Source organism: Strix aluco, chromosome 1, assembly GCF_031877795.1.
Source record: "Strix aluco isolate bStrAlu1 chromosome 1, bStrAlu1.hap1, whole genome shotgun sequence".
NCBI lineage: Eukaryota > Metazoa > Chordata > Aves > Strigiformes > Strigidae > Strix > Strix aluco.
The window spans coordinates 79510810-79525689 of record NC_133931.1 but is presented as its reverse complement, the minus strand read 5'-3'; the positions used below and the strand labels follow the sequence as shown (position 1 = coordinate 79525689).

Sequence of the window (14880 nt, the reverse complement as noted above, 5' to 3'; positions counted from 1 at the left end):
AGTTCAAAAAAGAATCTGCCACTATGTAGCACATGCATTGGGTAACAGTAAGAGGCTCAGCTCACATATAGAATGAAAAACACCCTGAGTGAAAAGAGTAAATATTGTAAAGTAAGAACTTTTACTGCAGCTCAATCTTTCTTAAAGGGAGATAAGATAGCCTAATATTCAAGACTAAGGACTGCGAGATTCCTTTGTTTAAATTCTGTTTCAACATCTCACCATCTCATCAGTTTAGCAGTTTTCCTACCTTTCACATTATTCCTTACTTCCTCTATATCATTGTTTCACACTACTTTTTGCAATCTAAATTCCTTCCCTTGCCTCCTATTTGTATTCTGGTTCTACCTGTAGATGAGCCATAATATACCTATAAATTCTTCCCCTGAAACCTGTCATCTCCTTTAGAAACTTTTTCACCACTGCTCCTTCTCTCGCAGTACCATAACCAAACAACATCATGTACTTTTGTACATTTTAGAATGTCACAAGAACTTGTATATGCTTTTGGAATTTGTAAAATGAAAGATTTAATTAAGCATATTTCTAAACCATAAATCTCTACTGGCTAGCATGACTACGCTTGCTTAATTCCTAAAATGAGATCATTAAGTTAAGTTGTACAAACTTCTTGTCTACAAGGATGGTTATAACATTTAATAAATTCATTTAATATCAAAGTAATTTTCACTTAGATATATTTTCACAGCTTTGTATACTGTTTACATGCCTTATTTACACAAGAAAGCAACTTACAACATGAATGCAAGTTGCTATTCAATACACATTCTGCCTGAAAGATACTAACATTTAGCTCAAACCCCATTTGTAAACATAAATACCAGCTTACTACATTAGACCGAGTACTACAGAACACATTATGAAGGCAGGTGGGGAACAGGATTTAAATCAGCTGATCAAATAAAAGGTGCTAAAATATAAATTGATCTGTTCAGAGTTTTAATTTATTTACAACTCTCTTAATACTTCTAGATACTATTACTTTCACATTTACAGCCAACACTTAATGTATCAGTCACTTCCTATCATTTAAGATTCAAAGAAGTTTATTTTAGGTTTGACTCCTTTTGTAGTCAGTGGAAAGCAAAACTGTTCTAGGGTAACTCAGGATATGAACACAACAAACTAATTTATTCCTTTTCAATACAAAAGCAGCCTGGGAAGACTAGTTGCTGGGATCCAACACTTGTTTTTCTAAATAACCAATACATAAGGTAATTAGGGTAACACAAAAAATCAGGTACCAAAGATAATACAAAAAAAAGCTTAGAAATTAAGCAGGAGAACCAGAAAAAACACTGGTAAAATTAATATTTTATCATGCATCTGAGTAATACAGAGTAATAATTACTGAAAACATCAGAAAACAGTACAAGATTTGGTAAGGACAAACTCTATCAAATCAACTGAATGTTCCTTAGCAGGTTAATTGGACTAACGAGTAGAAAGAATAAGAAAAACGGTTATGCAGAAAAGGTTGGAGAAATGGTTTTATAAGCAGTAGTGAGACATGGTTTTACTTCCAGATACATCATAATTATTACATTCACTTGTCATTCAAGCCCACAGAGGAGGAGACAAACAAGAAATCAGCTTGTTTTGTGGTAAAATGCATTCAAGTTAGACATAGGGGAGTGTCTTCCGTTTATAAAGACAGTCTGTTCCTGTGTTTATTTACCTGAACCACAGATCAAACATTTGGCAAGAAGAGTTTAGGTCTGCCTCAGAGGGTCACTTGTCTAGAAAGCTTCTTAAGATTCATTTTAGCCCTAAGTATCTACAACACTTGAATTCAATTTGAAGTTATTATCACAATTTAAAGTGGAAAAACACCCACATTATATACTTACTTGTCATTTTTAATATGTTCATAAAGGCGCTTGAACTGGCGGACTTGGAAGGAGAGAATTCCCATCAAAACCACCACCATAAGCAGAAAAGGATAAATCCGTCGCTGAACTAGGTTTTGCATTTCAGCAGTAACTCCTACAAAACAAGACAAAACCCTCACATAACCTAACACTGCTAAAGTAACACACATATTTCTGCTTCTGTACCTGCTTCTATGCTTTTTGTTATACCGTAGCTTCAGTAGGACTATGAAATAAAAATACATCAGTTTTTCTCATAGATCCAACATGACAGCTGCTGTTTATTTTTTTCATCCAAAGCATTAAAGTTGAAAGTTTTCCATTAACATGGTGAAAATCCACAGTAAAAAAAATTGGGCTTATCAGCTCTTCTTATTGATATCTGTATACCTCACATCAGAAAAAAGTTGACACCATAAAAGTCCACATTAACGTGAGAGGTTGAAGAATAAAACAGGACTTCTTGAACATATTGTTAATATCAAAACTAACTAGCAAAAGACAACTGTTGATGAAAAAAGCACATCTACCCTGCTTCTAATAAAATTATTTCCTTCAGTTATGAATAGATAGAAAAGTCTAAAAAAACCCCTACATTTACAATTTACGTTATAATACTGAAAGAAAACCTCAAAACAAAACCTGTATTTGCACCTGTTCTAAGCTTCCTCTAGAATGTCACAAGTTGGAAAAGATGTATAGCTGTTAAAGAGAGACTAAAATTAAAGGTTCATTGTCCAAAGAAGAAACTAATTAATCACCCCTTTCCCAGACTAGCTAGATACCTACATTACTGCTGTTAGGTATTATGTAGTCCCATATTATTGATGTATTCTGCATTTAGTTTAATAAAAAGCCAGTCAGAACAATGTATGGCATTTCTCAAAAAATCCCCAACTTTTAAGATGACACAGCAATCTTCAAGCATTTACATTTGCTGGCAGAATAGTGAGTTGTTTTTTTGTTTGTTTGGGTTTTTTTAAGTAACTTAGAGCTTGACATTTTATTTCCAGATATATTTACATTGCTCTAAACCATCAGATGATAAACAGGTATTCTGAATGTATACATACCTAATAAAGGTACAACACCAGAAGCTATGATGTATGGTACACACAGGGAAAGTAACAGAACAGAGATTACAGGTGCTGCCAGTTTACGGATTATGAAGTGTAAATCAATGTTACGAATCCCATTTGCATATACCTAAGAAGAACAAGTTAGAAGCAGAATGGATCAACCAAGAAAGCCATGATTTGCGTTTACAGTAATAATTACAAGGTTTTACACAATTCTCCTTGTGTAACTTGAAGAAAACCAGGATGGCCACAGTCAAAGAAGAAAAACTCGGTGTCAATCGACATCATGAGGGTTCCAGAAAGTCATTTAAATAGTGCCCAGGAGAGCAACTTAACCTGGAATAGTGTCATGATTTGGTTGCAGGAGTGCAAGAGACCAGCTGAAAGATCATTAAATAGAGCTGTGGATGGTGGTTTTGTGGGTGATCTGGGATCACTTTGTGCTGTTAACCTGCTGAAAAATGATCCTGTGTATGCTTATAGAACAAATCTATTAAATTCAGTAACACAGGCAGAAAATAGGATCTTATTTTGTACTTGGTTGGGCAGACCAGAGCCTCTGCATGTGGAGTCTGTGCCTGAAGACAGGGCCTCCACAATTCTTGAGTTTCTGCAGCTACTCTCAGGAGCTAAGGTCTCAACATGACTAAACATGGGAAAAGACCAATTTCAAATGGTTACCACATATAGCTAGTCAATGGCCTCTGCCCCACAGCCTGGATGTAACCATTTCTAAGGATGGCTCAAGGAGAGCGTGTGTATAACAAAAAAAGGCCATGGAGAGCATTCAAAATGGAAGAGCCGTGGTATGCCTCAAAAGGTACTCACAGAATTAAGACTACATTTCTCCAGTGTGACACCTAAACTGATCAGTAAATGGTTTAATAACTAGGACTATGTGCTAGCCTTAATCAAGAGAGGCACCTTTTGTACAGAGGTCGTGACGTGCTCCACAGCCATTACATATAGTGCAGGGCTGAAGTTACTTTCTGACAAACAATTGAGATACTTCACTGAGACAACAGGGTAGAACTTAAAGGTTATAATCAAGAAAATACTTCTGCCAAAAAAAGCAACAGGCCATGTGACTCAGAACGGCTCCCAGAAGCTGTTCTGTCTTGCTTAATAATCAAAGGGGAATGGAAATGGTGTCTTTCATATGCACTTATCTATGAACGAGGTAACCTCTACAGATCTGGAGAAGGCAGAAATTATCTGTTCTTGAGTGGTGGACATAAATAATGTCCAGAGTTTGGACACATGTGAATTCATTTGAACAAACAATGATGTTTCTCACTTTAAATACAAACCTGATAAAATTGCACAGATGTATACACAGCATTTTCTTGATTTCAGAGTTTTACTTTTGTGTTATTGTTAAGTGTACCTTAATGGATTAGGCTATACAGTTTAAAATGATGCTACAAGACGAGTTTTACTCAATTACTCCATTACTACAACAGTAACTCTGTTTTCTGACTCACACATTCAAAAATCATTCAAAATGTATTATACAGATAATTCACATGGACAATTTTTTCCTACCTGTTCAATAACAGTTTTCAGCCACCATTGGGGACCCATCAGTGTTATGGCAGCAATTATTTTGGCATGTAGAACTCCGAGAGCCCAGTCCTAATTTCATAAAAACGGACTGTTAGCATTAACGTTTTTAAATAGTTTGACAACCAGAAGCTTTTAGAGCAACTTGTTCCTTATAGGTGAAAAGATAATTACTTTTCTATTTACACAGTACATTGTTTAAAAGAGTTGACATCTTTTGGAGACTCCTAAGAAAGTTGCTCTCAAGCTTAACTGACATCTGTAAAATACTCAGCTTCCGGGAACAAGGAATATCAGCTACTACTATTAAACCAAAGGCAAATACAAAATAAAAGCATTACACTTACTTAAAGCAACAGACTAACATTCTGGTACAAACTAATTAAGACTAGTAACATTTACCTAGAAATAAGTTCTTTTGATTCCTTTAAAAAAGAAGAGAAACAAGATACAAAGATGCTCACACAAGTCAGGAAACAAGGGTTTTCTTTTAAACTTGAATTGTTCACAAAACCCTACCTGATGTGAGAAAAGCTAAACAAAGCAAGGCAGCGCTCTTCACAAAAGAACATCACACTATTCAGAGGAAAGTTTATGCTTTAACATATACCACAATTATTGTGGCATGGAATTAAAAGAGCACAATATAACTACAGGCTTCTAGTAAACACATCATGAATTACACACATTTCTAAGAGATTCTTCAATAAAAAACACCAAAAATAGAATGCAAAGCATAGGTTGACAAAGCAGAACAAACAGCCACAGAAACAGTAAGACTTAAGACATCATAGATGAACTTAAACTGCTGGGGAAATATCTTTAACCAATTATTTAAAAAGACAGCTTTTGTTAACATCTGCTACCCTAGATACATTGAAAAATTTAAAAACTTGTTACAAAAAAGTCAGTGTTAAAGTTGCTTTCTGTTTGCTCAAGCATTTAATCCTTGTATTAACTATTCTCTTTTGTGAAAAATGGAACTTATTCTCAATTTCAATAGCTCCTCGTTGATTTCAAACAAGTCTCAAATCCCTCTAATCTGGTATTTTGAGGAAACTCTGCCACATGAAAATAAAATCTTTCAGTATATTTAATTCCAAACTTTTAAAGAATTAACATGCAAAAATTAAGAATTTTTAGAATCTCTAGCACTACAAATTCTTTCCAAAACTGTTTGGAAACCATGATCATCTACCACTGCAATCATATGACATCCTGACTTATTAGTCATTTAGTTAAACAGATACCCCCGAAGTATACTTGTATTATAAAATAATGGAATAATTAAATTAGCAGTCACATTCTTCTTTGTATTATGGCTTTCAAAGATTTGGCTACTGAAAGCAAATGAAAGCTTTTTTATGGGCAGCTCAGAAAATCACTATCCCTGAACACTTTCTTGTTATTTAGTAATATGCATTCTAGGCCTTTTGAGTTATGGTTCCCTCAGTGTTTCTTTGAGTTACAAGTTCTTTCATAATTCAGCCTAGGTGATACAAGCATTTGTCACTCAATCCACTGTACCTTCATTTCTTCCACCAACTTGCAGGAAAAAAGTTTGCACTCCCTTAACCTGTGAGACTTGACTGAAGAAAAACAAAACACTACTACCTTAAAATCTTGTATTAATGATTTGACATTTCAACCTAAAACCAGAATGATCCTAAAGCCTACCAAAATTACAGAGTGTGTATCATCACTGAAATAAAACCTTGTATAGCAAAAAAGATCAACTAAACCTCTTCTTACATAGCTGTAGGCAGAAAGTTTTCCAGAAGGGTCAGACGATTTGTATGTCTGTGCATATGTAGATACAGCTATACTAACTTCTATACATAACTTTACAATTGTGCTACTGAAAAGAAGTGTCTATCTGATCACTGAAATGCAAAGATCCTCTGATATCATCCCACAAAGTTCAGCTTTTCATACTTAAAAGTTCCTAAGCATATTATTTTGGTTTAAATAATCCTCACACCCAGACTGTCTTTTCTCTGCCACGTGGAAACATACTTATGGAAAATGCTCTGAGGCACCAAATCAACATGAAACAAGAACTCCCATACTCCTCACTTTTAAGTAAAGAAATGTATCAACAGCAGAAAAATGGGAGCAACTGACCTGCCAAGGATAGAATAGAGGTGTTTGATCCAAAGGAACTCTCAAAGGTGCAACGATGACCAGTTCAAACAGAAGACCGAGCAAAAGCGGAACCACACCAGCTAGCAGTATAGCCACTATTAATGTCTTCATTATCTAAAAAACCCAAGACATCTAATAAACATGCTTATCAGAGGATTCACTTTATTTAAATTTCAAAATGTAACATAAACTACATAAACATATAAAGCTGGAGGAAAAAACCTGCACAAACCTTTAATTCATACATATACACCCCTAGAAATAATTTATTACATAGTTTTGCAATGCAAGTTTTCAAGATTGGGTCATATTCCATGCCCCTGCCACAAAAAGGCATGACTGTGTCTCCTACCTATAGTTTTAAACCATAAAGTCACTTTTGACCATTATCAGTAGGGAATACTATCCAAATGCATTTCACTATCTTGAGTATTCTTGTATGTTGGAAAATTAGAGAAGAGTCTTTCCAAAACTGCCTATTTTTCTCCAGTGAAATCCAAACCTTAAGAATTCACTCATTATAGAATAGTTCTGACTTGGAATACCATGCTTGAATCTTTCTTTATTCTACAATTCTCTTGACTTACACATATCACCCAAAAATCAGACACAAAACTAGTCTGAGTTAACATGATCAGGAGAAGGGACAAAGGACAAGTAGAACATTACATTTTAGCGCTGAATTTTCTTAAACAAGCTTAAGATTTCCTAAATGAAAATGATGGATATCTGGGAAACATCCTAATACATGAAATACACACTTATGTTGCTCTTCTGTTTCTAATAGTCCAATAAGCACACAAGCATGTCCATCCCAAGATACAATTTATGCCATGAATGTTTAAAATTACTATACTTAGGCAAGAAATCTACTATAGAAATCATCAAAACCAAGATAAAAAGGTGGGATATAAATCTGTTGCCATGGTGAGAATCTGAACTCCTAGTAATAAAAAAAGGATATTTTCTTTAAAAATATTAATTTGAACAACACAAAGATCTGACAACTCATAAAGATCTTTCTGAAAATACGCATCAAGCTACTTTGTAGAGACACGCTCATCATCTATCAGCTTTATTAGTTTTTTTATTTGATAATGTCAAGTTGCTAAATGAGTAATAGTTAAGCTTTCAGGTGTATGTGAAAATGTAAATTTATTTGAGGACACATCACATATAGGATACTATAATGCAACATATTGACTTTTGAAAGAAAACAGAAAAACGTACATGCCTATATAAACACATGTGTCTATATAGGCCAACTTATTTACACTCATTGCTTAACATTGTGCTAAATGGCTTCCAAAAATACAGTTAGCCTATGCAATGGGAACATATGCTGCAAATGCTTCAAAATAGTCTGAACAGGAAAATGTAGTATACATTACAGAGTAAAACATGCAAGCAAAAAACGAAACAAGTATTGTTAACTACTTTTTTGATAATTCAGTAAAATTTTTTCACAAGACTCACCATGAGAGACCATTCTTTGACCTTCTGAAAAATCACTCTACGACCCTGTGGCATCCAGGCGACCAGCACTGTCACTGCTCGGATAGTTAGCCAACAGACATAAAGACCACAAGCAGCTGTGTACAGTTCATGGATTTTGGCAGTCCCCGTCCAAAATGACATTAACCATCGGCCAGCAAATACTGAAAACACAAACACTGTTAAATAGAGTAATGCTTTTTGATGTATTAAGGAAGGATGCCTATTGAAAAATACTTACCAAAGTTATTGTTATATATAAATAGTGGCACAAATAGTATTCAGCATAAAACAGTATTTTGGTACTATACCCATAAGGCATGAATGTGTGAAGCACTGTGTAAATAGTTATGTAGAAGACACCAAATACATATGTAGATTTTTTTTTTTCCCTTTGGGAAAATTTTATTACACCAGCAATGTGTTCTGAACAATTGCACTGAATACTGCACTATTCAGAGCCTAAACACTAATCTTCAGAACTGCAAAGGCAATAATGGATTAGTGCATAAGCTTGAACTTGCATCTTATGAGCTATGTTTGGGTTACTTCACTGCCTCATAATTTAAGACTTAATTAAAAAGTGGGGCTTCTGAAGCTCTCCAGCAAAAGTGGCAGACTTATTTGCTACATTTCATTTTTTAATAGTGTTTTGACTCACTAGTATTGTAGTGAAATTATTTTATGTACTACTATTAAAACCATCACAAAATTCATAAGTGATCTCAACACATCATTGACTTTAGGATCACTAATACAAGGAGGTAAAAATGCAGTGGTAAGATGATAGGTTATAAAACTCAAAAGAGTTCACGTCTTAATTTATTTCAAATTATTTAAAAAACATTTTGATTTGGTTGAAGTACTTATTCATACATATTTGGGAAGTGGCATGTATATCACTTCAAAGCCTCATAGTGACCTGTCGTAATGACACCTTCAGAACATTTAATTAAAGAAGATGCTATAGAAGACCTGGTAACAACCTACATGTTTTCCTTCTCTAAACAGTGAAGCAGGTGCAAGAGTTTCAGTTCTCTTTTTCTCTCAATACTACTACACAGATCGTCTCAGCACTTGGAGCCCTAGCCTTAAAAGAGAATTATTCTACAGCAAAAGAAAGTAAATGTCAATCTCTATCATTTAAATACAGGTATTATCTCTATCATTTAGATTATTACAATTTGATGATGTACCATTAAAAATGAGACATAATTTCCCATGTTTTCTCCTTTTAACCTAAACAATGGTTTCAAAACATCTGCCATTGTTGAGCATGGCAACATGCTGAGTTGTTTTTAATTGCAGTTTTACAATAACAGACTTACCTGGTAAGGTAAGGCAGATAAGACTAGCAATCAGTAATGTTATGCACATGAAAACAATCAAAAGAAATATCTGAAAGAAGAAAAAAGAGAAACAGTTTATTAGAAGGTTACTTAACCAAAGCAAAAAAAAACCATAAAAAAAATGTATCATCCTAGAAAGGCAGCTAAACTACAATGTTGAAATACCAGCTGATGTTTCACTTCATAAATAACTCAGCAACAAGAAACCTATCCACAGTACATGTGGCACACCTACAGTGTTCTGTATTTCTTTTAAGAGTTTGCATCAGTTGTCACAACAGTAGAAACATTTGAATCCAGAATGACTGAAGTTCCTTGTTACGTTACATTAAAAAAAAATCTCTACTTCTGCACTGACCAGCACAATGACTCTCAATTAACCCCGAAAGGTTTCCAGCTCTGTATGCCAGATTAGCAAGACAGTGGTTTTATAAGGAAAACCTTGCTGATAAAGTTCTTCCAGATGCCCTCAGATTTATGTGACCAGCCGCTGACAGCAAAGCTGGTGGCTCCTTAGTCAGGCTTACAACTTATCAGAGAATTCTAATGTACTTGAATTCTTTAAATATTTGAATGTCTCAAGCACCATGTGCTATGAAGTTCTGCTTCACTAATCAAAGCCACACAACAACCCAGCTTACTATGGGAAAACTAACACCTTATCATAACAGACTACTAAGAGAAAGTTAAATCTGTAACACATTTTCCTCGATGAGACTTTTGGGGATAATGTAGATCAGTCTCATCTCTAGGTTGGGATCTTCAGCACTGCTTAAAGGAAAAAAAATCTTGTGATTTTGTAGACATTAGCCTGTGCGAAGAGGAATGATTCCACAATACCCAATTACTTGCCAGGTGACAGCCACATACCCTCTTTCACACAGAACACTTTATGTAGGGTTAGGAATCCCAAATGACAGAAAGAAGAAAACCAGAGTAGCTGACAACTGGATTGCAGGCAAAAATGCTTCTCAGTGGTGAGAAACACATGGTGTGACTTGCTTGGGACCAATAATGTCTAAATAGCTACTTAGGGAATGCTGGGGAAACGTCAGTCAATGTGGGAATAAACAACACATGAAGGACTAAAGCTGATAAGGAGTTTTAAATGCTATAGATGGCTGCTTCTCAGATCGGTGAGCAAGAGAACATACAAGAAGAGCAGCAACTCTTGACTTGGACCTAAACAATGCACAGGCAGCTAGTCGCACATATCACAGAAGCACTGACAGTGACTGCAATATATTTACACTCAAAGATCTTGCAAGGACAGCCCTCCTCTCTCCAAAATCAACCATAATAATATTATTTCAAAAAAGAGAGCTAGCTAAATTGAGGACATTTATTAAAAGAATATTGAAAATAGTAGTCAAAAGGAAAAATGCTCAAAGGAGATACATTTAAATATACTAAAGTGAAGGTTTGGCACAAACTCACACTAAACTTAAAAAAGAAAAGTCTCCCCAAAGTTGTCACAGTAAACAGTAAAATAAAAATGGCTTCCAGAAAAAGATATTTCCAGAAGTTGGAAATAAATCCACAGGGGAAAAAAAAAAAAACAAAAGAACCAGAAAATGGATGAACTCTGGCAAGTGAAATTAAAAACTGCAGTAGGACAAGCCAAAAGGGATTTTAGAAATAACATACCAAGTCTATGAAAAGTAATGATAAATTTATTTTTATAGATTTTTTTTTTTTAAAGTATCAACAATAAAGTAGTAAAATCTAAAAATCCTCAAAAGAAAGCTTGCCAGAGAGTTTGTAGGCTCTCCTGACAACTGTGGCTTATGAAAGGAAGGATAAAGGAAGACAAGGCAGTAGCAGGAAAATTCAACAAATTCTACACATCAGCATTTGTTCTGGAGAGGCTTTGGGAAGTCCCCACAAGATAACATTTATTTTAAAAAGTAATGAGTTGGAAGAATTGTCTAGATAACACAGTAAAACTGATGATAGGCTTTTATGTAGAATTATTAAAAATAACTTTTATTTTGTTCGAGATTAACAGTATGTGCTTAAATTTTAAAACAAATAATCAAAACCAGTTTTACATGCTTATTTGTAACTGAAATAACATGAAGGATCAGTCCTTATTGCTCAATCCATATGGACATGATGAGTAAGTTCTAGTGGAAAAAAATTCATACATAATAAAAACTGAATATAAACCACCTTCTAGGTTCTTACAACTTGGCTAAAATGAAAAAAATTAATGAAAGCATAGAGAAGATCAGATGTTTACAACTGTTTGGTTTTTTTTCTTCTCAAATGCTTAAAATCCCATTTGAAAAAGTAATTAAAATATGATGTTGTTCCATAGCAGAAGTCTGTGTGGGAGACATTTTCCGTAAGATGAACTTAACCAAGTAGAACCAACATCAATATACCAAAAATCATAACTGAAGCACCTACAGTGATCTTGTATGATTCATTATTTAAAGTGGAATCAGGGACATAGAATCATTTCCGTGAGCTACCATGTGTTCGAGATTGTGCAAGTGCTCGTCATATCTCTTGATGAAAACAATGGGAAGAAATTCAGTTAAATCATCTTCTTTTATTTCTACATTCTGTAGAAGTCTCCAAGAACAACTTAAAACATCTAGGGGGAGGTAAGTAGACTAGAAGAAAGTGTCTTTGACAACTGAATATGAAACTGCTTAGTTATTATCACCAGTTCAAGGTTAGCACCCCAAATTACTGAAAGCTTATACTATGCAATGGCTTCAGAGGGGAAGATGATTTCAGCCATGTCCTTATCCAGAGGCATCCACAAAAACAAAATAACCCATGCAAAGGTAGCTCTAGAAAGGATTTAATGAGTCCCTAGTTAACACACCTATTCCTTGAAAGCAGCATGTCAGTGAGAATCCACTTTAATTACCTCCTTAGCAGCCAAACAGGGAACTCATTTTAATTAACCTGTCTGTCATCCCAGCAACTTCATACGAAATTCACTCAGTCTAAGTGAAAATGTCACAAGTATCACATTTTCTTCAAAAATAACACTATGAAGTCTTATCTGAACTTTCAAATGTGTCTAATGCCCTCTGCATATTACCTCAGTTTTCAGCTGGACTGGCTTCCTGTTCCAGCTCATCATGTGTATGCTCTAGCACAGCCATTCATGCTAAGAAGGGAAAAAAGGAGCAACTGCCATGGAAAGAAGACTGGCACCACTCCTTTTAGCAGTAAGCGCATATTTATGCTAGGTTAAATTGGTCTCAGTCAGAGCATGCTTTGACTTCCTGTTATGACCAAACTGAGGTATGGCAGCAGCTGCTGTGAAAGGGGCAAATTCATTCTGCTTCCCCAGCCTTTTCATCCCTGAGCTACTTCCTCCCACTGTTTCCTCTACAAGAATGTTGTAGCTCATGCGTTCCTGTGGAGAGCCATTTAGAGGGTAAAAACAGCAGTGGAGGGAATTAACACCACCCCTCACCCCCAAAAAAAGCCCCAACTTCAAACACCCAGAAGCTCAACAGTTGTGAAATCCTAAAATACTTTCAAATTTGCCTTCAGTTCTACTAGGTTGAGATTTATAGCGAAAAAAAGCATGCTTTATATTGTACTTTGTTACGAGAATTGTGGCAGATTCAGTAATTTAAGGAAACTTCAGGGGCAACACTACACTGTTCTAACTTTAGCCATTACTTCCATTCTTGAGCTGTACCTCAAACCACAGTAAATGAGCTGTGTTTAAGTTTGTATTTGATTAACTCAGAGTTCTGGTGACAACAAACCAATTTATCTAGTTTGACCTATATATTATTCTAGAACTTTAAGTATTTGCCAACATTTCCTTTCTAGTCATAGGGATTTAGGACTTTCAAGTATTAGAACACCTCTCTATGTTTAATACAGATGCAACAGAAGTTCTCCATTTAATTTCTTAATACAGCAAAATAGTTTAAAATACACTGCAGCTACAAGACCGAAGTATGCCCTCTTGAAAGCCATGCCTTGTCAGAGACACTCCTGAACTACCTGTTTGCTGGCGGTTATTATATTTCTCTCCATTACGAAAATAAGATGTGAACTAATAGATAATGCACAACATGTATGGGATCTATAAATAAAATGGTAATTGAAGGTCTTAAGTTACAGGCTGAAAAAAGCTATAGGTGAGAATAACTGTAAATCTACTTTTTAGAAAGATGCAACCTATACAAAACACAAAACAACATGACCCACCACTTGACTTCTGATAACATGGGAGCTAAATCTTTCTTACAAAAAAAAAAATTATACCCATTTTTCAAATGCCTTTCCCTTTTCTCTTAATGCATTAGATATACCTACCCTGAGTGGGAATTTTAAAGGCCTACGATAAGGCTGAAAACCCACAGGTCCTCCTTGTTGAAGTATGGCTTGGTGGGCTGCATGAAGACCTTCTCCCACAACTGGAATGGCATTATTATTGCGAGCATGCTGGTTGTTAGGCTGCTGGTTTGCATTGTTTTCATTCTCTTCCTGGTCACCAAGTAGGTAAGAATGGAGATCCCTGTAACAATCAAAATTTCAGTTTTGTTCTGTTTGATACGAATGAGAATCTTACAGAAAGACAGGCCTACTCAGAATGAGTACAAGTTGTACAAAAGTTATACTGGAGTACTGCAGAATCTTGGTAAAGTAAAATAAACCATTTTCTGATAAAGTACTGAGTCATCCTAAACACAGAATTTAGAGGAAAAATGGTAGCGTGGATGCAGATGAGAACAGTGGGAATACAGACACAAATAAAGATCGCTTATCTGTTTGACTGCTTTAAAAACAACATCTGGTATTAAAGTTGTTGTGCATATAAAAGGAAAATTGCATTGATACTTCAGTTTGTGTAAGCAGGCAGCTCAACTGACAGCTTTTATTTTACTGCTACTAAGCTCTATTGGAAACAATTGCTTTAAACCTAAATTGTACAAGGACAGTACTGTATTGCTGAAGACACGTTTTCGAAAGTACAGTCACAGTCTTTCAAGAAGATTCTAAACTGCTCAAAACCTGTTCACAACTTTCTAAGAACATCAATCCTAGAAAGAGTCAATCTACTTTAAAAACTATTCTGTTGGTATTTTCTGCACACACCATTAGATATTTATTAAATAGATACTTATTTGAGTCTGATTGAAAACCCCCAAAACCCAATATGAATATTTAGAAGTTAATTTTCCTCAGCTTTAGCAGAATTATTAGCAGTAAGATGCATGCAGGTATTCTGCTGGCAGACAATGAAATAATTTTCACAGCGGTTTGCTTTTTAAGAAAAACAGAGGAAAAGATTTTCATCTTTGCTCAACTAAAATTGCTGAAGAGATATTTCACAATTGTTCTTAAGAGTTGCAAGAGTGCAAAAAGCAA

The 14880-nt window shown here is 35.1% G+C and overlaps 1 protein-coding gene across 7 annotated transcripts in view; it reads right to left on the bottom strand.

Moving 5' to 3' along the window:
- MARCHF6 (membrane associated ring-CH-type finger 6) overlaps positions 1-14880 on the bottom strand; it is a 54367-nt gene that overhangs the window by 2609 nt on the left and 36878 nt on the right. For 2 of the 7 annotated variants that reach the window (XM_074825820.1, XM_074825828.1), the window contains exons 19-25: positions 13825-14026; positions 9502-9571; positions 8156-8352; positions 6659-6793; positions 4517-4606; positions 2966-3098; positions 1872-2007 (exon numbers count right to left, since the gene is read on the bottom strand). In XM_074825820.1, the coding sequence (XP_074681921.1) occupies positions 1872-2007; positions 2966-3098; positions 4517-4606; positions 6659-6793; positions 8156-8352; positions 9502-9571; positions 13825-14026 (963 nt within the window). The remainder of the gene's footprint in view (positions 1-1871; positions 2008-2965; positions 3099-4516; positions 4607-6658; positions 6794-8155; positions 8353-9501; positions 9572-13824; positions 14027-14880) is intronic. The other 5 variants (XM_074825838.1, XM_074825860.1, XR_012623445.1 and 2 more) reach the window with 4 other exon arrangements.